A 26,307-nucleotide genomic window follows, 5' to 3' on the forward strand; every position below is an offset into this window, starting at 1 on the left:
CAGGCCCCTCGCATTTGTATAGTAAGTGCCCTGAGGAGGTGGCAGTTCCCAGGGCAGAGTGGGGGTCCAGCCCCCTCACATTCATAGCGTTCAGTGCTTTTGGGGAGGTGGCGATCCCCGGGGCTTAAGAAAATCCTAGGAGGGGGGACCCATGAGCCCCCTCTTCAATACCCTCATTCCCCCGGGATTTTGCCCTCCCAGGGGCCTAAAGAAAAATTATGCACAGAAGCCTGCACATTATTGTGTAATTTTGCCATCTTTGGATACCCCAGCAGGGTCTCACAAGATGGCTGCCACCACTCCCTGGTTGAAGTGTTGGCAGCCAATCAAGTTTTAGTAAGATCCACACATTCACTGCAAGGACTCGTGTCCCCAGATATCTATATTTTTTAAACCTTAATTTCTCAGAAACTACTGAACAGATTTACACCAAATCACAAAAAGCATGCTTTTTGGACCATCATCTAGCTTTCTGCCAAATTTAGTGTAATTTCTTTCAGCAGTACGGGCTGTAGAAGTGTTCAAAAAATGAAAAGTCCCCATAGACATAACATTTGGAAAATGTGATTTGGGATCCCCCCTCTTTTCTCAGCCCCCGCTTGACGGATCACCCCGAGACATTTAACACAGCAGCTGAACCAAAAAGGGGAAGTTTTGTAAAAATTATGTGAAGACTGATCAAGCGGCGCCTAAGTTATTGGCAAAACAAAAAACGCTACTCTTATGCAAACTTTGGCCTTAACTATAACTACCTATAAATATATAATACATGGTAAAGGCATATGCATTGTAATGTCTACGTGGCAGCAGTGGCTGCTGCCAATAATAAATTGTGGGGCAGCACTGTGCAAATAGTAAAAAAATACGCTGCTGCCGGGTGAAGGTATTATGTGGTAACAGCCGTGTTCTAAAGGCAGTTTCTTTGAAGAATGCCTGGGTGAAATTTTTGTGACACCGATATACATTAGCTTAATATGTGGCATTTCGTGTTAGGATTATTATGTTGAATGCATTGTTATTATCTGTCTGTTCTGGGAAAAATCATATTGTGGGAGCATGGGCGTAAAATGAGTGAACAGAATGGGAGCAGCTGCTGCTTGTGTCATGTATAATTTAGTGACATTTCTTTGAAGAAAACTCTTCCTTGTGTCAAAAAGGAAGCAAGGACACGGTCTGAGTAAAAAAAAATAGCTAAGTGCCAGGTTTCCATATTTTTGCATGCATTTACATCACTTTCCTGACAATTCGCATAATCATGCAAAGGGAAAATAATACACATTTTGCATACCTCAACTTTAAAGCAGGGCCTGCATAGTTTTAATATGATGGCACCCTAACTTAGCAAGATTCCAATATGTTCCATGGGAAAATACCAGCACTTCTCAGCAGGGAATGCATGTTTTCCATGGGTCAGCACACACTTTGACAAAGTTAGCATGCACTGTGATAGAGCAAGTACCTGAACAAATCCATGGGCATTTCAAGCACTTTTAGGAGCCAGAGGTTCCACTGAAGTATATGTGTTATGTGGTAATGAGACATATCACCTGGTTTTGCTGTCTGCTCCCACCTCATGACCTCCCACCTCTTTGCCCCTTCCGTCTTGAATTCAGGAAGCTCTGCATGTTTCAGTAAGCTTGGCAGGTGACTGGGGCTTGGCCTAGGGCAGCCTGGCATGGTAAGGCATTAAACGCATGTGGCAGGGGCTTTGGTCCATGTGTCTTTCTCCCCAGAAGATAAGACCTCTGTGGTTCTTGGACACCACCTCCTGTGAAAGAGGCCTCTTCGGTTCTTTCTGTGCATAAGAAGCAGAGTAAAGGGAGACATTCAGAGTGAAAGACTGAGCTCTCCTGCCATGGAAAGGCTTCTTTATGTTCTGCATACAGCTGAAGACCCGAAGAAAGATACAAGGCCATCCAGTAACGTTTCAGTCACTGTAATGTCCTGTACATGGGTTTTCATCGTCATAGAACCCTCTCCAGACACACGCGCCTTTCAAACTACCTCTGTTAAAGACCACCTCACAAATATAAAGAAGGCCACATTTACAGACTGAAATCAAAATACATTTCCTATACTTCGTATGGTGCCCCCCCGAACCCCAATTTTAATGACATTCTGTCCTCTCATTTGTCCCATTTGTAGAAAGAAACATTAGAGCAGCCCCTGACACAAGGAAGCACAACACACAGCCACTGACACTCCATGCAGAGAGACCACTAAAGGCATGCACAAGAGAGCTGTAATCTCTATGGACCAACCTGCTCAAGATTTGTCCTCATAAAGCCCAATTCTATCAACATTGAGCACTGCACTATATGCACCCCTACAAGTAGCAGCACCCCACTCTCGCCCTTCGATCCAGACACACAACTCCAAGCACCTCCCAAATGTACCGCACAATAAACACATCTCTGAAAACCTATGCACACAAGCTCAGTCTGGCAACAACCAATGTCAGACAGACGTTATGTAAATGCCATTTACAATAAACTACTTAAGTTAAATGCTTAATGAGGATTTGTTACATTTTGCTCTGTTCAGATATATTGCTGAAATTATTTTTTATGCACGCACATTTGGATTCGAATTACTTAAGGTAAACAAGGAAACAAAAGAAGACACCATACATCCGGTTGTTAATTTCGCCTCATCAATGCACCAGAGTAGGGAACTCCCCCACGGCCCCTCCGTATTAAACCAACGCATAACATGGTGTTGCTTGTTAGCAGCCGAGGCTTGTTTGATGAAAGTCAAGCTCCCCACTGCAAGAGACGTTCCCAAGCCGCCAAGGAAAGGGGTTCTTTTTTAGATCTCGTCTGAGACAGCGCTTTAGCGCTGCTCTGGCGAGACTTATAGTAAGCGAGTTTTGGAAGTGCAAACAGTGGCTTTTCAGGCCTCCAAATACAGTGCATGTGCGCCTGCCGGGCGCGCGCACCATTTGGAGGCCTGAAAGCACTCGTTTGCTTTCACTTTCGCGGCCGCTTTGATGTTTGATCAAGTGCAGCGCTGCGACTTCACACGAGGCAGAGACATGCCGTGCATCGCTTTTTTTACTGCCCCTTTCACAAACTGCGGTGAAGTTGGCCAAGGAAATGGGAGCCTGCTCATTCCTCTTCACATCCCATCCCCCTTCTCTCCGCTGCTTGTTCATTGCACCTCCCGCTCCACCCCTCCGGTTTTATTTAATGTTATTGTTACCAGTTCATGGAAGTGCCCACTTTCACTTTGAAAGCGCAGCGCTTTCAGACACAAATGCCCGGGCCTGTTCTGCTCAAGCGCATCGCTTGTGAGCACCCTTTAATGCTTGTTTCATATGTATCACTTTCACTTTCAGCGATCGAGGGCCTCCTGTTGCTTCTCGCCAGCGGCGTTTTTTCACATCTTTATTTCAATTGCTCTTTCACAAAGTGCGGTGCTGTGACTTCACACGAGGCACAGACATTCCGTGCAGCACTTTGTTTACTGCCTCTTTTACAAACTGCGGCAAAGTTGGCCAAGGAAAAACGGGAGCCTGCTCATTCCTCCTCACATCCTGTCCCCCTTCTCTCCGCCGCTCGTTCATTGCACCTCCCGTTCCACCCCTCCCGGTTTTATTTAATTTTATTTTTACCAGTTCATGGAAGTGCCCACTTTCACTTTGAAGGCGCAGCGCTTTCAGACACAAATGCCCGGGCCTGCTCTGCTTAATATCTCGGGTCAGGCGCTATTTGTGAGGTGTAGAGAAGTTTTTAAAAAGTGAAATCATTTTGAAATCATTTCTTAATAAATTGACCGGAATTCCTACGAGGTAATGCGTGTCTGGCGTGTGACTGACTGCACATGCCCCTGTCCTGCCAGCCTTTCCAAATGAAACCTTTCTCCTTACACCACTTTAGGCGAGTGCATTCCGTCTGCCAAGCGGGCGTGCAGTCGGCACCTCTCGGTGAATGTCAGCCCGCTGCCTGGAAACACTCCCAAACACTAGAAGGCAGAGACGCTGCCCTCTCCCGCCTGACTTCCCCCTCCTCTTTCTTATCCTCCACAGATGTCGGCCAGAACAGACGCTGTGGATGGCTTGCTGACAATTTGCTAATTCACTATAATGGCTGAGAAGGTGCGACATTCCGAGGTCACTTTTCAGCTCGCCTTTTACTGTTAACTTTTTTATCTGCATCAAATACATTAGAATGATTTGAAAGCTGATGCGCAATATGTAATACGGAAGTCTGAAGTGTGAAAAGAACACGGTTATACCAAACAACACCCCACCAAAGTTTAGATGTCTAACGAACAACCGGGCATTTCAGACTCTGAGGTTCTCCAGTTGCAGTCAGACTTGCCAAATGAGGCCCTTGGCATTTTCAGGTGCCCGAAAGCATGTCTTTAATGTGCCTGAGATGGCAGAGTTCAGACATTAGTGTTGCGTGCGCGTGCGTAATGCAGTAAACGGAAAACATTATCTTTGCTTAGATAAGGATGCAAAGTGACAAAAAATGCTGTAGCTTTGGGTGATTTCGTTTTGCCTGCTACTGGGGTGTTGTTTACCACTGTCCTAAACATGGGTGGACAAAGGAGTCCCATTGGTTGTGATTTGCATCTTTTGTTTGCCCACTTTAAAGAAAACCTTCCTTTCAGTAACCGGCCTTTGCGTGGCCAGTAATTAGAAGGAGGAATAATGTCCGTCTGACGAGTTTGGCACACAGGGTGAGCGGATTCCTGGAGCAGGTCTGGGCCATGGCTTTATCTGAGCGGTCTTTGAGTTGTTCGCAGTTTACAGTAAACACGGGTTGTGGCTTTGATTGCGTGCACCTCCCTGTGGAATGGTTCCTGTGAAACTTTATGTATTGCTGCCCCTACTGAGTCCAACCTGCTGGTGGAGGGACATTAACTCAATGTGACTGACGCCGGGTGGGGCCAGCTGCATTAAAGGCTTCGAGGCCCAACCCCTGCTAGTACTGGGCCCCTTCACTGCATGTGTTCACGTTCGTCCTTGTTGTTTTTCATGCAATGGGGCAGCTTGTTTATAGTGTGCCGTTTGATTTCAGTTACAAGCGTGGTGGTTTATTACACAGCATGCGCACCTTTATTTCCGCATGGCACCCTCAACCTTTTCCACCTCTTTCCAGCAGGCAGGCACGGCGCAAACAGGGCAAGTTCCCAACACGGCTTCTTCCTCATAGCCCCCGCTGCCTCTTCCACCTCTTCCCACAGCTGCAGTCAGGGCGTAAAGAGAGCAAGCAGGCTGTTCTCAATTGGCTTCCTCCCGCTGCCAAAAAAAACCTTTCCATTGGAACTAATGAGCCTCGGAGCAGCATTGTTTGCAGGTATTACAGTGCCCTTCTCTGTGCTAGATGTTTACTTTGCACACTCCATAGTATTTTTAAAATTATATCTGTTTGTGAGTGTGGCCGCGCTTTTACGTAATTAGCGGCACACACTTCACAAACACGTGGTTTCTGCGAGGTTCTTTCATCATTATTTACATTAGGCGCTGTGTTCCTGGCACTCCCTGCTATTAAAAGAACATGTGCTTGTGTGTTTTGCTGGATTGGGTCTCTGCTCCTATCAACATGCCTGCAGCTGCTAGTGTCTTCTGTGCCCTGCTCGTCGCTAGCCCATTTCTCCATGCATTGCCCCCCCCACCTCCCGTTGCTGCTTCTATCAACATGTCTGCAGCTGCGCGCTGCACTCACTGCTGGGTTATATGGCCTATTGGGTAGAACAAGGACACTGTAATGCTCTGTGGAAAACAGGAGCTCTGCAATATTTTCATGCCCTCCACTTCACCCCCGCCCCATCTGATATTTTTAAAACCCACCAGCTTCCCATTCTTTTAAAACCGACTGCCCTCCTCCTCCTCCTCTCGCTTTCCTCTGTTTCTAAATCAACCCACCCCCACACTTTCCAGTTGAAGGAACCCGAGAGCCATGTGAAGCTTTTTTTATTAATATCTGGTACTTTCAGAGTGTACTTAACGCCTTTATTGTCTTAGCGCAGAGGAGTACAATAAGGTAAGGAAATGAGTATGCATAAATAAAAACATATACATTTAGAACACCAATAGCTCTAACTCTGACAAATGCGAGACCGATTGCATTGCAAATGCTTGTTTTCTTTGTGCCCATTTTATTTATATCACCCGTTTTTCTCTAGCTCCCCCCATCTTGTCTCTAGTATTCCCAGCAGTGGCTCATAGGAACTCTGTCAGCGCAGCGCCAGTCCACTCTTCACCTCACGCAATGACTGAGAGAAAATGTACAAGGGCAGCTCCCCCCGCTAAGCTGCAGGAGCGTTGCCCCACGGCTCTTTGAGCAGAAACAAATTAAATGATAATAACGTAGTTTATATAATTTTGTTTTTTGCAGGTTGGGGGCTGGGTTAGGGCGGGGTGGGGCTGGAGGCACAGAGGGAGGAGTGGATTGCGCACACTCCATGTGCTTATGACTTTTTTGCATGCCGTCGGGGCCTGGTCCATCAATCATGCACACTTTGCATGTTCCCCACCAGGTTGCATTATACAGCCCAGTGGGGTAAGCACCCGGATCCACAGACATCATCTGAGTGCCGGTCCACGGTGCTCAGACCAATCACAATGCTGCATTCCAGGGTTGTGATTGACGTAGGGCAGCCAATCACAATGCTGCATTGGGTGCCGCCTGGTTCCTGGTTCCGGAACTCGCCGGAGAAGCGGAGGAGACATGCGGAAGACGGAGGAGGAAAGTGGTATTTGTTTTGTATTATTTTGTCCCCCTTGCCAACCCCAATTTCACCCTAAGTAGTGCTTAGATTTTGTGAAAATATGTAACAAACTCGAGAATGGACAATAGCATGCTGTTGCATAAGACATCAATGTTTTTGTCGACGGCGACTGCGAACAAATCGAAAAAACACAGGCAAGGCTTTTCCAGATGGTACACGGCCTGAGGAGGGGGGCCAAGCGCTCCCATAATATAATATGAAGTACACCCCCCACTCACCCGCTGGACCTGGCCCATCCGGTGAGCATACAGAAACAAGTGTGGCAGCCCAAGCATATAAAAATAGACAAACATTTTTGGGCCCCAGGCAGGGTCCACATGGGTCCCCACCACAGCCCTAGGGGTAAGGGTATTCCTACCATTCTCTCACCTCTTTTCTTTTATCTTTATTTTGGGACTCGGCTGAGTACGAGTCCCAAAAGAACTGTCAACACTTCCTCGGTGAAGTGTTGGCAGCAATCAGCTCCCAGCATGAGATCTGTTTGATTCGTGAAGAGTTCGTATCTCATGATATACACTTTTTTTTCCCTTTAATATCTCAAAAACAACTGAACAGATTCACACCAAATTACAAAAAAATGTTGTTGGCAGGATTGTTTTGTACAGCAAGAGACATCTTCCTGCCCAAAAACAATACATGATGGCCTTTTCCTCTTTCCATGTGAGCTGCAGAATGCAGCACACAGAAAGAGGAAAAAACTAGGAGAAATAAAGTTATTTCTGCTCGGTATGCCTCCAGTAGTTAGGTGTACAGTTTTAACGCTTTCCCAGGTTTACAGATTATTGTAAATCTGGGAGTGTGTCAACACCCATGGGTGATGCATGGGATAACCCACTGTAACGCCTTTGCAATGCCTCCATGCTGCAGAGTAAGGTAACGCAGCGCTTTGCACTGCTGTACCTTACTCCATATCATGCAAAGCCATGCAGGGCGGTTTTGCATCGCTTCATAGATAAGATCAAGGCCAATGAAATTATGCTGTAGGAGAAGGCCAATTTTTGCAGCAGGTTTGAGTTAGTTATGCGGCAAGAAAACAAATTATGCGGCACAATATATTTAGTACCAGTATTATACCCAAATATAGCAAAAAGCCACAGACAGGTAGCCCGTCAATGTTTGCAAAGTGCCTTCCACTGCACAGCAACATGTGTCATCGTGTGTTTAGTAAATTAGTTTTTTGCGTCACTATCAAGCATCAGTGAGAAAGATGAATGTGCAATGATGATATCCATCAAAAGATGGCATGCACATGTGGGGCTAGCTACCTGTAAAGAGGATCATAACTTAAAGAATGCTCACCAAACAGAGTGGCAAACGTCATTTGGACACTGTCCCAAAATCAAGTTGAAAGTGAAAGATCATCCAATACTCTTCTTCATTGATAGTGGTGCGTCGATTAACATCATGACAATAGAAACGTTTAACTGCCTATCCCTTGTGCCTCACCTCACTCCATCAAGCATGAAGGCATATACTTGGGCTGCTTCTGAGCCACTGCAAAGCCAAGGGTCATTCTTAGTGACAATGGAATACAAAAAGACATCAACGTGAGCCACCATTCACATTTTACAAGGGAATGTTTGGGTGCTTTTCTACTCAATTTTGCTACCTTTGCAGGCATTGGACTACAACCTCTGTATACAGGCAGAAATTACAAGCCAATACCTGTAATCGTTCCATGGCCTCTTGAAAAATCAAGAAAATAAAAGTACAGCTTCATATCAATGAAAACATTCACCCTTTTACTCTGCGATACCGCAGAGTTGCTTTCCATCTGCAAGACGCTGTAGAGAAAGAGTTGGAAGCCCTCATAAAACATGATATCATTGAATATTCCACAGATGGGAGGGATCTGGTGCTGCTGCCAGAGCTGCCAACTTGGGTCCTGGGGATCCGGGTTTGAGTCCTGGCATCAGCACAACATCCTGTGATTCTGGGCAAATCTCTTAATCTCCCCGTGCCCGTGGACAGCGCCTGGATACCATCACAGGTGATAAGCTGCGCTATATAAATCTACAACCTTAACTTTAATAGGTCCCATCACACATCATAGTAGTACCAAAAATGGGCGGTAGCTGAACAGTACACAGTTGCATTGATATGCACCAGGCAAATAAAGCCATTGAGAGGGAGAGACATCCTGGTCCACACATAGCAGACATGATCATGCAGTTGAACTGAGCCAAAATAGTTTTCTGCCTCAACCTAAATAAAGGGTATCATCAACTCTAGTTAGAGGAGAAATGCAGGTACATTACGATCTTTTCAACTCATGTTGGTTTGTTCAGGTATAAGAGACTGAGCTTTGGAGTGTCTTTGCTGAAATATTTCAGGATGTCATGTGCCGAGGGATTCAACCTGTTGTGCAAGCTTTCAATTACAGTGATGATATACTGGTTTTTGGGTGAACACAAAATGAACACGATAAAGCCCTGACCCAAGTGTGCTAGCTACTCCCTGAAGCAGGCCTCACTCTGATGCCGCAAAAATGTGAATTTCACAAGACCAAACTCAAATGTTTTGGGCACATATTCTCTGATGGTGGAAGACTCCAGATCCAGACATGGTGCAAACACATGCTCATTCTAAGATGTCACCCTTCTGAGGCCCTCTTGAGGCATGGCCAGTTTTTGCTCACGATATATCTGCTACTTTGTTATAGTGAGTGCCACATTGAGAGACCTAATAAACTTTCAAAGACATTGAACATGTGTATATGAGAATGCAACGGAAATGGCCTAGCTTGACCCCAAGTTGCATACTGAAATAACAGTTGATGCAAGCCTGGTAGGGCTAAGGGCAATCCTTGTTCAGCACAATAGCCATCCAGATGCCCCGAGACACATTGTGGCCCAAGCCAGACAAAGCCTGTCTGATACAGAACAAACTTACTAAAAGACAGAAACAGAGAGCCTGGCTGTAATATGGGCCTGCAAACACTTTCATGTATTCCTCTGCAGAAAACGATTATCCATCATCAGAGATCACCAGGCATTGCTCACGTTTTTTGGGAACCTGAAGGCTAAGATGCCCTTTCATGTAGAGAGGTGGGGGTTAAAACTACATGGACTATAATATTGTACAAAAACCGTAGAAGGACCAAAACCCAGCACATTATTTTTCACGAGTGCCGCTTCATTATCACACTTCGACATCCAAGACAACTGGGGCATATCTAAACTTTATTGTTAGCTCCAGCACCCCAGGCGCTCTCTCCTTGGAACAAATCGTTGCTGAAACCAATGCAGATAAAGACATGAACATAATGAAAGAACTGATTTCCACGCAATTATCAAAGAGAGAAAACCCGACCCCTTGCCACCAATGCTGAATTCTGAAAGTTTAAGAAAGTACAGGATGAGTTAACAGTCACCCAAGTAGGAGTGATACTATGAAGCTCGATAATTGTCATGCCTTGGAGCCTCAGGCAGTGAGTCATTGAGCTTACCCACAAAGGACACTGTGGTGTTGTAGCCACTAAAAGAGCACTAAGAGAACAACAGCTTCTTTTACTATATTTTGATGCAGAGCAGTACAGAAAGGCTTCCTACTGCGCTTCCCTGTGTCAGAATAAAAGTCAGGAATGCGTAGCATCTACAAGATAAGTTGCGTTCCTGTCCTTCTTCCCAAGGCTGGTGTACAAACAGCAGCTGTGTGCCAAAGCAGACACCCTGCGTTGCGGGGATGATTGTTTTGTGCAGGAAGGAACACCTCCCTGCACAAAAAACATAATTGATGGCATGTTCCTCTTTCTATGTGCAGCATGCATAGAAAGAGGAAAAAGCATGGAGATTACAAGCATTTCTTGTTGCGCCACTTCTATGCCTCCCCTGGGGTGCCGTAGGATTCAGACGCATTTCCAGCTTTCCAAATGTTGTATATCTGGGAATGTGTCCGGTTCCATAGATGTTGCGTGGGATCATCCACAGCAACACCCATAGAACGCTCTTTTCAAACAAAGTAATGCGTGAAAGAGGCCCATATTTACAAGGCCATTAAAAGTCACACAGGGTGACTTTACTTGGCCTGGTAAATATAGGCAAGCCCATTGCCCAGCCAATGCAGTAAAGAAAGTGATGCACCGGTTTAAATGAGGCCAGAGCGTGGTTACCTCGACTAGGTAAGAGATTTGAGAAAAAATTGAAGGCATGTCACATTTGCGATTGTCTGTAATCTAAAGTAACGCAACACCCATTAACAATGTCTTATCTTCCTGCCCATGCCTGGGGGGGAGTTGAAATGGACTTTTTGTGGGCCTTTAGGAAATGGACACCATCTCATGGTGCTCATAGACAAATACTCATGTTTCCGTTTAGTGGAAGGTCTATCTTGGACAACCCATGACCAAGTCACAGCTTGATGACATCTTTGCAACATGGGTGGAGGAAGCTGGCTCTGTATATACTATACAAAAGTAACGTATGGTGCACACAGAGTCCGGGGAGTCCCCAGAGGTATAGCAGAGGCTAAATTAGGTAAGTACTAACAGCTCTCTTTGTGATAGTGTGGGCAAGCAGTTAGGCTTATCCAGAGGGCATGTTAAGCATTTATTGTATTCACTCAATCAAGACTGATGGCACACACTCAGAGACAGAATCCAAACCAATTGAGTAAGTATTAAAAGGTATACTTGTATTTTATTTCTAGAACTAAGTAGGACTTGGTGCAGGTAGGTAAAATGTACTTTCAATTGTAAACCTTTACACAGTAATGCAATTGGGAATAAATGTGCAGTTGTTACAGGTTGGTATAACTTTAAAAAGCAGTTTGAATTACACAGTAATTACTTTTCTGATACTTCATGATTACATTTTAATTACATGGAGTACTGGGGGTGGTATGCATGGATACCACACCTAAGGATCTCACAATACACAGTAATTAAGACTTTTCTTGAGTTCTAGTTACTGTTGTTCCCATGCAAAATACCAGTTCAACACTTAAAACATTTGAGGCTCAAAATCTCATGAAATGGGTTCCTATGGGAAAAAATTGTTATTGGTTTCACAGGTAAGTAAACATCTTACAGGTGGGAGTTTTGGGGGTTAAGACCAAGGCTCTCCAAGGTCTAGGTAGACACTCGAGTTGCACTGGGGTGACCGGGTGCAGAGTGCAGGGGCCCAATGTTAGCCAATGGGGCTAATGTGATCTTCACTTAGGGATTGCTTGAAAGCAGGCCACTTGGGAGTGGCAGAAAAGCTCTTGGGGTTAGGATCAGCCCTGCAGGGACCAACAATCAGCACAGGAGCTGCACCACCAGCGGCACTGGGGCAGCCGGGTGCAGGGTGCCAAGAAGACGTCAGGGGCCCAGTGCTTCTCAATAGAGACTTTCGGTTCAGCAAAGTTGCTGCAGGCTCGGGCAGGGAGACTTCCTGAAGGGGACCACTGGCTGAATAGGTAAGTTGTGTTCTTTGGGGGGATGGACACCATCAGTTGGGCCGTGGGGTGTCGGGTGCAGGGGTGTTGGGTTTTCTCACCAACTCCGGTTGCGGTCAGGGGGACCCTTCAGATTGAGGCTGCAGGCATTGTCTTGGAGCTTGAGAGAGGTCGAGGATCACCAGATCTCAGGTCAGGATCGATGCGGAGACCTACTCTTGGTGTTGAGTCACTCGAACTCGGGCCGTGGGCCTCGGGTGCAGAATCACGGCATCTCCAGAATCTGGCTTCTGGTCTTGGAGTCTTTGTTGAGCAAAACAGGTAATCACAGGAGACAGAGCCTGTAAGGTGAGTGTAGGGCAGGTCCTCCAGACTTTGGGGGGCTGCTGGTCACGCCATTTTTTTTGCTGTAGGCAGGTCAGAGGCAGAACAGGCCGGTAGAGCTGGGGCCAAAGCAGTAGGTGTCCACTTCTTCCTGGGTCAGCACGGCTCTTCGGTCCTTCTTCATTCCTTCTTGAAACTGAGGAGGCAAGGTTCAGGGTTGCCCCTAAACACTAGATGTAGGGGTGTTTAAAGTGGTGTGCAGGTCTAGACCAATGGGTCCCTTCCTTAGAGTGGGTACACCCCTTAATATGCCACCCTTTCACTCTTACTGACTCCCTCCTCTATACTGTAATCTACTTGCAGTTTTCTACAGACTGGACAGATCTACCAGTCTCTTGCTAAACCCCCACCCCCAACTACTCTTAGACATTTTAGACAAGAATATAAACTTTTCTACGTGGGCTTTGTACAGGTTACTTGAAAAAAAGCCAACACATCAGTTTACGGTCACCAAGCCAGATGGCTCACTTCTACACAGAGTCAAATACAAACTGCTAATGCTCATATTCAAATCAGTAAAGGGCCTTGCCCCTAACTAATTTTGTGACACCTTTACTTACACACCAACTCAGAACTTAGAACCCATTAGTCACAATATTTTTGTAACATGCTGCCTCTATGTTCTGATCCTTCAGTCTTCTAGGCGACCTTCTCTAGAACTCACTTCCTCCCAACGTGCATGAAACCTACTCATTTCATAACTTCAATATCTCACTAAGATGTGATCTATTACAACTAGTAAAGAATAAATGATAAAGTGCCCTATTCACAAACAAGCCAGGAAGGTGCAGGCAGGGATCTCGGCCTCTTCCTGGATGTACATGTCTAGTTTTTTGGGATTCACCAACTTTTCCAGGAGTACACTTGTAAAGATGTGCCAGGCACATGTTTCCAGGTTTGCTCAGTGATGGGAAGCTAAATGACTTTTCCAGTAGGCTTCTCTGTGGGGTTCTATTTCTGCTGTGCAGGGCTTCCCATATAATGTGATTATAATCACCTGTGCAAAAGCCATTACCCCACACCACGTCTAAATATAGGGACGATTGGCTTCCCATCTCAGGTTTTAAGGAGCGCTATCAGCCCTGTGCGCGAGTACATTTAAGAACCTTTCCAAGGTAGAGAGGGGAGTGATCAGAGTTTGGGAATGCTGAGAAATGGCCAAATATGGAGGTGTTTCCAAACTTCTGAGGCAAACTATGCTTTAAAATGCCTCCCTTTGAATGGGATACATGTACATGGGTATCTTCCCACTAGTGGTGAAGAACTACATCCTTGTAAATAGGTTTACATCTGCCAATAATCTCTTTTTGAATTCTTTGTAGTTATAAACATTTGCTAAAGTATATTTTCCACAGCAATATGTGCTGAAAAGGTTGATTTTATTGAAAGCATGGGTGCTAAATTCTATGATCCTCCTCTTTTGCTCCACTCACAGCAACAGCAAAACAAGTCAATCGGAACTATACAATAATTCAGTAATACAATAAAAAGAATGAATGGACAGCCATCTGCCTTCTCCAAACAGAGAACAAACAAGATTTGGTAGCCCTTTGCTGTGACAATCTCCAGCGTAATTACTCCAAAAGAGCTCACTTCCTGCATACATCCCTTGTAGTCCCATACAGCCCATCACACACAACATCTCATTCCACTGAAACATCGGATAAAAATACTCATACACAAAGTTTTAGTTATTTGCAAAACAGACTCCTTCACTACACTACAAGAAATAGCCCAAACTCCATTATCTAACACCTTCCTACATGATACCAAATATAACAATATAGTACCCTTCAACCAAAGCAAACAAAAAATAACCTCCCATTACAATTGTAACTTTCTAAAAGATCCAACATAAAATTAACATCGCATACAGAAATACACCGTGAAGTTCAACACTCTGCAACCCTTACACTTCTTAACAATCTGCTCATCAGAACATTCTGTCCTACAAACACCCCATTCAGTTCCCGGATCCCCACTGTAATAGCAAGTGTGTACATATTTAATACCTTTATACAATAACAGCATACATGGGAAAACATAACCATTTTGGCATAACCCCTGCACTGTGCCCACTCCAAAAATGGCATGCATCTTTCTTGCATTTGTACATCTAATAGACAGCCAACATGTGCTGTAGTGTTGTGGTCGATGTTGGCCGTAATTTTATTTTCATGACATGTTCAATTATCTCTTCTCTTAGGATGCCCCGGTCATAATTATATGACCCTGGCAATAAATCACCATTGTGGACTGTCATACTTTGCTTGGTATAAAATTATTTGCACATCTTAGGTTCAACAACAACTCTGACAGTTCGCTGTTCCACTCTTTTGCAGGCATAACTCATTTGTTGCCGCTTTTCGGGGTCATAAATTGTTCTGCTGCTCTCTATGCCCTTTGCGCGTGGGGGGTAGCCTCTCCCCGGAGTTAGGCTGCAACTCACTACCTTGTTAGTCCCTTTTGTGCCCTGCCGTCTGGCTGGTCTGGGCTGTCTCCATTTGCTACCCCTTTTTGGGTCTACTCACCCTGCCGTAAGGCATCCCAAAGTGAGTGGCACTCCTCCTAAACACTGCCCTGCCAGTGTGCCTCCATAACCAATCATTGTACCCCCTCTTATCCGCTGCCTCGCCTGCCGTCCAGCACTGCAACATTGCTGTTCCTTAGGTGTGGATCTCGTGTTTTTCTTGGTGTGCCGCTCCCCAGCTCCACAATGCCTGATACGTGAGCTGTGCTGTGGGAAGTAGTGCCTTATTATCCCCCATTGCCTTTTTCCATAAACGCGGCTTCACCCATTGGGTGGTCCAAAAGTCACCTCACCCCCCATTGACCAGGTGCTTCGGTGCCTCTTTGGCATGCTTTCTCCCGCGAAGGGTAGCCTCCTCTTGCTTCTGGGTGCTCTTCATTAGCCCAAAATTGATTTTTCCAGGGCCCCGGTGGCTGTTTTGGCACAGGCCCTTGAGGCCCCCTTTGGTGGCAGCCTATGCAATAACCCCCGCAGTGTGCCAACTCCACAAATAGTATGCAACTTTCTTACATGTGTACATCTAATAAACAGCCAACCCGTGTTGTAATATTGTGGTTGATGTTGGCTGTCATTTAATTTGCATGACATGTACAATTATCTCTTCTCCTACGATGGCCTGATCATAATTTTATGACCCTGGCCATAAATCAAAATTGCTGACTGTCATACATTGCTCATCATAAATCATTTGCACATCTTAGGTTCATAAACAACACTGACAGTTTGTTGTTCCACTCTTTTGCAGAAATAACTCATTTGTTGCCACTTTTTGGGGTCATAAATTGTCCTGTTGGTCTCCACACCCCTTGCATGTGGGTTAGCATCTCTCTGGAGTGAGGCCCCAACTCGCTATCTTGTTAGTCCCTTTTGTGCTCTGCCGTCCAGTGGGTCTGGGCTGCGAGTGTCGTCTCCATTTGCTACCTCTTTTTCTGGGCTACTCACCCTGCCATAAGGCATCCCAAAGTGAGTGTCCCTCCTCCTACACACCGCCCTGCCTGTTTGCCATTGTACCCCCTCTTATCTGCAATGCCGTCAGGGAGGCTAACGTCTTCCAGAGGCTCACCCCTGCCTTGTCTGCTTTTTTATTTTATTTTTTAGGTGCAGCCTTCTAATGCCATTGTGCCCCACATGTTGGCCCAAAACACTTGCAATCCTTTTTCTGATAGGTGACCCTCATTGTGCCCATAAAGCTCTGGGCGTCCAGGGTTGATGAGGCTGTGCCTGATGATCTACAGTCCATTGATCTTGCAAAATTTGCTTTTGGCGATGTTCAGCTTCCTCTTTAAGTTTTTGACTGCCTTATGTGACTCAGCTCCCCGCCACACCAGCCTGCTGATCATGTTGGACCATATGATAGGGGTGTTACCGAAGCACCGCCTCAGTTAAATCCGTCTGGATGGCCTGGAGGAGCTCTTTCCTCCCCAGCTGGGCCAAGTCGTTCCCCTGTCGTTCGATGTTTTATCAAGACGTTGGGATGCTATGCAGCCTCTACCTGCAATTCCCTGAGTGCCGCTGGCAGCTGCTTCCATCTCCTCCGCGGACGCCCTCCCCATCAAACGCATGGGTTGACCGGCCTGCCCTTCCACTTATGGCCTCCTTTCTGCCACAATGTATGCATCCTGCAGACAAATGAGTGGCCTACCACCCATACTAACGCAGGCGCCTTCCTGCTGAGCCAACCATCACAATGTCAAACGGCCTGGCACTCCATGGGCTGTGCCCCACACGCCCCATCGACATGTCGCTAAGTATTTCTACAATAACTGGGGTCTCATGTATGTCCTGTAAGCCTTGGACCGCCACCTGCTTACGGCCTTGATCCCTACCTCAGTCAAGCCATCCTGGGATACCGAGGTCGAAGCCCCAATCCTAAATGAATGCGAGCCAAAGGCAGCTGCCTGGAGCCCCCCATTGCCTTTTGCCATGAAGACGTCTTCCCCCCATTGGAGGGTTCAAAAGTCACCTGACCCCCTATTGGCCGGGAACCACGGAAGAAGATGACTCTCCACAGACATCTTCATCATGACTCAGAACCATTACTGAGACCACCAAAGACCTGTGACTGCCACAGCCAGCTTCCTCCATCAACGAACCATTTACTTCATCCTTATTATCACGTCAAATGGAAGTAAAGGATGCTGAACCACACCCTCTAAGCCCCCAAACCTCAAGAAATGCTTTTAGCCCTGTTAATGCAAAAATCAACTGGAGATTTCCCAAGCCTACATCTTCAGCCTGCTCGCAAAGACATCCAACCTAAATATTCCCCACTTCTTTTGAATTCTCATAAACCCTAAACTGTCCAATTTCCATTTACTTGAAGCCTGAACATTTCTAGAATCCCAATCTGCTACACTGTTCCTTAACCTTGGATGCTCCACTTGAACCACATTTCTCTTTGTGGACAAATACCCCAAAAGATCTTCACCAAATCTACTAACTTTTTATCAATCAATAATCTTGCTCACTTAGCTCACCGCCGAGACATTGTCCATTCTCAGCATCACCCAAAACTACATTCAGGAGCTGGGCATGTTCGCCAGCTATCATGGCAGCAGATTAAGAAAAAACATATCAGAGGCAGTGTGAGTGACATCACTCGCCCTTTGACCACACAGTGACAACACATAAGATTAAACCCCTAATCAGTCTCATATTTGCCAAGGGGTGCAAGGGAAGAGGTTCAAAAGTAGAAACTACAGAATGTAATCAGGGCTCAGTGAGCAATTTATATTAATATCTTGTTCCTGCCTCTGCATTTATGACTGCTGAGACCAAGCATAGCAAGAACAGTCAAAGGTGTCCCAAAGTATTACTGTCAGGGTCTCCAAGCCAGGAGAAGCACAGTGGTTGAAGTCCATAACAACTATACATAATTCCAGACAGCTGAATGTTTTGACTAAAGCAGATATGAGCAGAGAGTGCTCCGACCATTTACAACAGAGGCTTCTTTGAAGAAACTTTCTGAATGCAAAAACAGCATTTACAGACTGCTCTTCAACACCACTACCTACAAAGCCTTCAGTGGTGATAGGCTTTCTCTTTCACTTTTTATAGCTGTTATTTTTCCACAATCACTACAAAATCAAAAGCTTTTAATCTTGATGTAGAGGTGACCACTTAACTTGTTAACTAATGAGAGTCCATAGAGTTATGGTGTGGGAGTTTCAGAAAATAAATTGGAGGCAAACCCTCACCTTCCAACCTAGGTGGGATGCTACATCATTGAGTTTGTCTCACATCCGTCTGACATTTTTTGGTAGATGTTTGGGCTTAGACAGATTTTTGGTAGTGCTTATGATGGAGTTACTAACTGTGGCACTGGAATTAAATGGACAGTTAAACATCTGTCTAGATAGTCCAAGCAGTATTCATTAGCACTTTCTATGAGGAAATTCAAAACAAATGTACAAGGGGATTTTCAAGGTATTTGCCAATCCTGCAACCCTGTAGGTCGAGATGTTTCAGCTTTTTTCTTCCGGACCTGGATCCCAGGGTTTAATTTAGGACTCAATGGGCCTTATTTACAAGCACCATGTGCCGCTGGAACTTTAATTTTAGTGTCGTCTGGAGGAGCGCACTGCAGGGCCATATCTACAAGGCCACATATAGCACCCTGCGTGGCTTTTCCTGACCTTGTAAATATGGAGGGCCCGATTCACAGAACAAACTTAAGACAAAATCCTAAACTTAGTACCATTTTGGTATTCACAGAATGCACTTACTACTTCTGGTATTCACAGAATGAACTTACTACTTTTGCGATTCACAGAATAAACTTACTACTTTTGCTATTCACAGAATGGATTTACGACTCCTAACTTTACGTCCGCACTCGGGCCGGAACTTCCGGCCCGGAGGCGGAGCTTCCGGCCCAGAGGCGGAGCTTCCGGCCCTGAGGTGAGGCTTACGGCCCGGAGGTGGGGATTCCGGCCAGTGGCCACTGGCCGGAATCCCCACCTCTGGGCCGGAAGCTCCGCCTCCGGGCCGAAAGCTCCGCCTCCGGGCCGAAAGCCCCGCCTCCGGGCCGGCATTTCCGGCCCGAGTGCGGACGTAAAGTTAGGAGTCGTAAATCCATTCTGTGAATAGCAAAAGTAGTAAGTTTATTCTGTGAATCGCAAAAATAGTAAGTTCATTCTGTGAATACCAGAAGTAGTAAGTGCATTCTGTGAATACCAAAATGGTACTAAGTTTAGGATTTTGTCTTAAGTTTGTTCTGTGAATCGAGCCCGGAGTGAGGCAACACAGCACAAGTGTCTGTGTTGCCTCACCTTGGGATAGGAGGTTCTATGGGCGTTGCAGTGGGTGCTCCCATGTAACACCCAAGGCATTTGACACATTCTCAGATTTACGAGATTTCATAAACCTGGGAATGTGTCAAAAGCCTCCGTCTCCACAGGGGTGGCCTAGGGGAGGCGCAACGAGGAGAAATAACAATTTTCTCCCTTTTTTCCTCTATCTATGTGTGCTGCAATCTGCAGCGCAGAAAGAAAGAGGAAATATTGCCTCCATTGATGGTTTTGTGCAGGAATGTGTCACCTCCTGCACAAAAACAATCACCCTTAAAACTCAGACACCCTTGCACCATGGCATAAGGGTGTCTGCATTGGCGCATGGCAGCAATTTGTGTGCCATTGCAGGGGAAAATGTTATGTTATGTTATGTTAAAAAGTTTGTAAAGCGCTCAACTCACCCTTAGGCATCTCAGCGCTACCTGATAGACTAACATCCTGGGCAGGGGAAAGCAAAAGGAACAGAGTGAATAGTTCAGAACAGAAAGGCTTTCAACTTTTTCCTAAAAAGTTCGTACTTAGGAATTGATCGCAGAGTCTGGGGAAGCTGATTCCAATATTTTGGAGCAAGATATGAGAAAGCTCTGCCTCCAGTCCGATTAAGATGGAAACGTGGAGCCTGAAGGATGCCCTGTAGACTAGATCTGAGACTCCTTGATGGACAATATTTAAAAAGTTTTTTTTGTAAGTAGAGAGGACCTCTGTTGTTCAAGGCGTTGTAGGTGAGACAGCAAATCTTGAAAAAAGATCTCTTCTTCACAGTTAGCAAATGCAATTCTCTGAGCAGTGGCAGAGAGGGGGAACCTGCTGGTTGATTTAAGATCATTCTCGCTGCTGTATTCTGAACCACCTGCAACTTTGCTAGGTGGGTCTCACCTACTTCTGCCAGTAGTGCATTACTGTAATCCAGCCGACTAGTTACCAAAGCTTGCACTAAAGTTCAGCGATAACAAGTAGGCATATATGGGAGGATTTTTCTCAGAATACGGAGGCTATAATAGCATGAGGAAGACGTGGTCGCAATATGGTCTTTCATGGACAACAGCCGATCAATTTTTATGCCCAAATTTTTCACTGAAAGTTTGGGGATGGGGGCGGAGCCCAATTGGGCAGGCCACCAGCCATCGGACCAGACATCAGTTGCTTTCCACAATAGCATAATTTCTGACTTGTCTGGATTCAGCTGTAAATAATTGGCCGTCATCCAGTCATAGATCATCTCCATGCCATTAGCAAAACGAGCTTTCTCACTCTCTAAGTTTTCGCCAACAGTGAACATAAGCTGTGTATCATCTGCGTAGGAGATGATCTCGAAGCCTAACTCTTCAGCTGTCCTCGCCAGAGGGGTCATGTAAATGTTGAAGAGGGTAGGACCCAGGCAGGAGCCCTGAGGAACACCTCTCTTCAGAGGCATTTTGTGCGAGGAATAGGGACCCAGAGTGACAGTTTGGGTTCTATCAACCAAGAACTGTTTTAGCCATCTCAGGGCAGTCCCTCTTATACCACCAGCGGCTAATCTCTCCGCCAGCTTTACATGCGAGATGGTATCGAAAGCTGCGGAGAGATCAAGAAGAATTAGTATCACTGAGCCCCCTGCATCTACTGTTTGTCTGAGTGAATCCGTCACTGCCAATACAGCTGTTTCTGTGCTATATCCTTTGCGGAAACCCGATTGTGAGGGAGCCAGAATGTCATTTTGTTCCAGATAAGAACAAAGTTGCCTACTTATGATGCTTTCCAGCAATTTTCTGAGAAGTGGTAGCAGGGAGATAGGCCGATAGTTGTCAAGGATTGATGGATCCCCTAAGGGTTTTTTCAGTATGGGGCGAACATATACTTCTTTCCAAACAGTGGGAATGGAACCCGTTGTTATGGAGCAGTTGAAAATATCTCTAATTGCCAGGGCACAGCTTTTGGCTAAGAGGACCATCGTTTTTGGAGGACACAGATCGTTAGGGGACCCCGATTTTGCTTTGGAGAGGCCTATTATAACTTCTTCAATGGTGGTCAAATCAAAGTGCTCCAGATGGCCCTTTACTGTCTGAACTCCGTCAATCATTGTTGGCATTAAATCCGGGATTGTAAAAGATTCTGGAAAGAAATTGTTATACATTTTTGCTATCTTGTCCTGAAAGAAGGATGCCAAGGAGGTACAGAGATCCTGAGATTCTATAAGTGGCTGAGAGCAAGCTATAGGAGATGCACAATCTTTTACTATGGAGAACAGGGCTTTCGAGGAATTACTGGCTTGTTCAATCTGCTTAATGATGAAGGAGCGTCTCGCTGCTTTTAAGTGTAGATGATAAGTAGCCAAAGACTGTCTATACAGAAGTCTAAATTGATGTTCCTTATTTGCCCGCCAAGTTTTCTCCAGGCGCCTGCATTTGGCTTATTCCATCCTAAGCTCTTCTGTATACCAAGGAGCCGAGATTCGTCGTATGATCGAGCTCCGTTTGGTTGGTATAATTACATCAAAAGCAGATTGAAGAGCAGAGTCAAAAGCTTCCAATTTTTTGGAAGCCTCCGTTTGGTTAATTTCCACATCAGGGGAGTAGGCCTTGTTAAAAGTTTCTAGGGTAAGATTCCGCCACACCCTATATTGTTCCCCTGTTTTTCTTTTTTGTAATTCCCCTTTTTTTCCCCCCGTCTGATTAAAGGTAAAAGAGATCATAGAATGGTCCGTCCATGTCAGGGGATCAGGGGGGTCACAACTCACCTGGTCATAGTTAGTAAACACAAGGTCTAACAAATGGCCAGCTCGATGAGTTGGGCCTACCACTCGTTGAGTAAGGCCTATTGACTTCAACGAGGCAAAAAGTTTATCAACCTCTAATTTAGAGGTGTTTTCCCCATGAAAGTTAAAGTCCCCTAGTAGGAGAAATGTATTTGCTGCTAGGGCGTGTAACGCTATATATTCCACCAGGAGATCAGAAAAATAAGCTTTGGGTCCTGGGGGTCTGTACAGCAAGGCGCCGTGCCAGCAGTCAGTAGGAGATACAGTAACCTTAAAAATACCTAATTCCAGCCGTTCATTTTTTTCTGTAAACACCCAATTTACCCTAAGGTGATTCTGAAAGGCAATGCCAATGCCCCCACCTGTTTTTCCTTCCCTATTCAAATATATAAATTGATAGTTGTCTGGGATCGCCAGATTTATCATGGAAAGATTAGAAGGGTTTAACCAAGTTTCTGTAAAGAAACATAGTGCGGGGGAATGAGAGACAATCATGTCCCAAATTTCGAAAGAATGTTTGGCAAGGGACCTAACATTACAAAGGATATTTGTTGACCCTGCGATGGAATGGTCTAAGGCCTTTATTCCTGGAGAGTGGTGCGCTGTATACGTGATGGTGGAAAATTGACAGTGCTGACAACCTACAGGTCCTTCTAATATCCCGGGAAAAGTGTGGTTACATATAGTGAACCTATGACATTAATGCACCGTATCTGATAGATATGGCACATTCCTGCCCTTTTCTTTTGACGTAGAGCAGCGCAGCAGGAAGCCCAGCTGCCCTATATGAAAAGATTGTAATGAGGCCCTGTGCACAATAGTGTGTGTGCATGTGTTTGTCTGTGGTAGCATCAAGTGGACTGATTTAAAACACAGAGGGGCATATTTACAAGCCCCTATCGCCACAGAAACGTCACGTTTGACGACGTTCCTGTGGCGATAGGGGCTTTGCCATATTTACAAGGCAGCGTTATGCCACCTAAAGTGGCTTAATGCCGCCTAGTAAATAAGGCACCCTTTCATGCTATACTTAGCGTGGAAGGGGTGTGCAATAGATGTTGCGGTGGGCGTCCGCCGCAAAACCTATTAATTTTGAGGCTTCCCCCTATTTACAAGGGATGCATAAATAGGAGGCAGTGTCAAAATTAAGATCAGGGAAAACCTGGACTTTACATGGCTAAGCGAGGAGAAATGCATTATTCCTCCTCTTTATTGCTGTTTCTATTTGTGCTGCATTGTGTAGCACACATAGAAACATCAAATTGCCATGAATTATTGTTTATGTGCAGGAAGGTGCCCCTTCATGCACATAAACGATCATTCCCTCAACACAGCCACCCTTGCAGTTTGGTGCAAAGGTGCCTGCGTTGGCGCTAGGCAGCTTAGTTTAGCACCAGTGTAGGGAGAAATGCAGGGGTGCACCATATTATCCCTGCGTTTTTAAAGTGATGAAGTGCGGCATTAGCAATTTTTGAGCTAACCCGTGCTACGCCACTTGTGTGTAAATATGCCACATAGTGTGCTAAATTGAACCATAGGATCCAGGTCCTGAAGAAATCCCTAGACCATGCAGGGGCTATGAAAATGGTGAAACATGTCAACATACAGGGGTGCAGAATGAATAAATACCTCTAAAATCGCCTTGTACATTTGTTTTTAATTTCTCCATTGATACTCCTAATATATACTGTTTGGACTATCTACACGATCTTTTAATTGTCCGTTTCATCCTTGTACCATAATTGGTAACTCCATCCTTTGCACTCCCAATAATCTTTGGGAACCCATCCATCTACCTAATAATATCAGATAGATGTGAGGCAATCCCAATGATGAAGCATGCCACAAGGCTGGTGGATAAGGGTTTGACTCCATTTTTTATGAAACATGCACACCACATGTCAATGGCTACCCACTGGTTAACTCGTAGTTCCTACTCACATTGTTTTAGTTTATGTAGTTAGCTCTAGGTAGGAAGCAATCTCTGGACAGTCCAATTGTTCCCATTATTGATGATTCGTGATTTTTCTACAGGCACCACTTGCAGCATCATGAAGGGATGGAATTTTAAAATGTTTGCAAACCCAGCACAAACTTAGAGCTGCAAATAAATACTTTTGATTACTCAGTCACAATCCTAGCTCCCATATGCACCACTGGCAGATGCTAATCTAGCAGTATCATACATGCCAACATTTTAGATTAGACAAGAGGGAGATTTTTTTTTTAATTGTCAGGACAATGCATTTTCCCCAGTGACTTATACTGGAGCAGAGGCAAAATACCTGAATCAGGTCTATTGGAATGTATGGTGACAGACAATCAGCATTTCATTTTTGGCAGTTTAATACCATAGCACAAACAAAAACAGTGTTCTAGACTATGTCAAACAAAAGTAGAGCTGTAAATTCTGTGTTAGTTTGTGCTATGTAAGACTTCCATAAGTAAAATGTAAAGGCGTGTCAATGCTCTTCTTTCCCTGTCCAAAAATTAAAGACAAAACGCTAACATTTGTTGTGAGAGGTAATTCTTGAAAGGGGAAGATTGGAGCTTGTGTGACAGGCATCAACATTTCCTTTTTGGCACTTTTACAAAACTTCAAATCGTGTTTCTGCATGCAAGAATTGGGAGACGGGAGACTAGCCTTGATCCGTAGGTCGGAGACTAACCTTGAAATCGGTAGTTTACCATCTGAATCGGGAAGGCATTGATGTTGTATGAACGGATCCAGAAAGGCATGTATGGAGTATGGATGATTTTGTTAGTGTTCTCAGGTGGGCCCATCCTTAACAAGCATTTCAAAAGTCAGTAGGTCAGGATTTAAAGGAATGTTGCTTGGTAATGTGAAGCATTACATGTAAATAGTATGAGAATTGATATGCGTGTAAGTAAGATACTGGTATAGGTTAAAAGGTCAGGTGACAGTTGCATTGTCTTGCTAGACCTGAAACTCCATGCAGGTAAATGACTGCCCTTTTCCCATCTGTTCTGCTGCCAGAGAAAAACACCATACATTATCGAGATATCCAAAACACTTTAATAACATTAGAATGTCATGTACTTGCCCCTGAAAGTTCAAGCTCTGTCAGCTGGATAAATAAACAGAATGCAGACAACTCCTGCCCCATGAAACATGTACTCCCGGCTCACAACATTTGGACGAGCCAAAGCCCCTCTTCTGGTGATTCTCACATAATTGTCAGGCGACAGCTGCTTGGTCAAACCAGACCAAAAAAATGGTGAACGCCCATACTCGTTTTTAGGAATTTCTGCATCTTTTACAGAATGTTTTCTCAGGGCAAAGGCAGCAGTGTTTTACTTGAATGGAACTGAAAAGGTCAAAATAGTAGAGGAAGATGCTTCTCCGCAGAGAAGAATGTGTTCCTCGTCTTAGAGAAAAAAGCTAGAACCATGGATAAAAAAAAAACACTAGTTGTGTAACGTTCCACCTGCAAAAATGTGCATTTACTGAGCTTCTACAAACAGATACACATTTGAGTTTAAGACTTAGTTCAGCTCTCCATGAGTACTCTCGACAGGCTTTCTGAATCACTATCAGGCAAAAATTAGCAAAGTTCAAATTTAAGGTATGTGAATTGGCCATTATGAGAAGATGACATTCTATGAGCCTTGACCACCTCACAGCTTTCTCTTATATCTTATTTCCTCAGTGCTGTGAATGAATTTTTCTGAATATATTTCCTCCATGTCATTTTTCTTTAAAGGTTCCAGATATATCTTGGAACACTCCCAGGGACTGCGAGCGACACATGGTGCCTATGAAATCATCGATGAATGAATGAATAGATGCTGTGCTACAAACTTACCAGGGAGGTGAAGAAAACCCAGGAGCTGGACCAATGACCCATAATCTGTGTTCTTGAGGGGATGTTCATAACTTTCATGCAAAGATTCTGTGATTATTTGAACTCATTTTGTTTCCTCATAAATTTCCAAACTATCACTCTTTTCAATACAAAACAAATAAACAATGCTCGGCAGATAACATACTTGACATTTTCCCATAACTGTGTTCTGGTCTCAACAAAATGGAGTTCACTTTGACCACACCTGCATCTTTTATAGGGGCATTCAGTGAAAAGAGAGTTCTCTTTACCCAGTAAGAATGAGTGAAAGTTTATTTGTTTGATCTGAGAGGGTGTTGAGACATTTTATGATGCACACTAGAAGATTGGAATGTTGAGCACTCTATTGAAGACAATGGAGTGCTCCGGGCTTCTAATGGCTGG

The 26,307-nt window shown here is 44.9% G+C and overlaps 1 protein-coding gene across 5 annotated transcripts in view; it reads left to right on the plus strand.

The window, feature by feature from the left end:
- LOC146839636 (uncharacterized) overlaps window positions 1-26,067 on the plus strand; it is a 376,335-nt gene extending 350,268 nt beyond the window's left edge. For all 5 annotated transcript variants that reach the window (XM_085650366.1, XM_085650365.1, XM_085650370.1 and 2 more), the window contains one exon: window positions 25,783-26,067. Coding sequence is in view for 3 of the 5 variants with exons in the window: in XM_085650365.1 (XP_085506491.1) it covers window positions 25,783-25,856 (74 nt within the window). In the remaining 2 variants the exon portion in view is untranslated. The remainder of the gene's footprint in view (window positions 1-25,782) is intronic.
- Window positions 26,068-26,307: the final 240 nt, after the last annotated feature.

This window comes from Triturus cristatus, chromosome 4_1 (genome assembly GCF_964204655.1).
Source record: "Triturus cristatus chromosome 4_1, aTriCri1.1, whole genome shotgun sequence".
Lineage (NCBI taxonomy): Eukaryota > Metazoa > Chordata > Amphibia > Caudata > Salamandridae > Triturus > Triturus cristatus.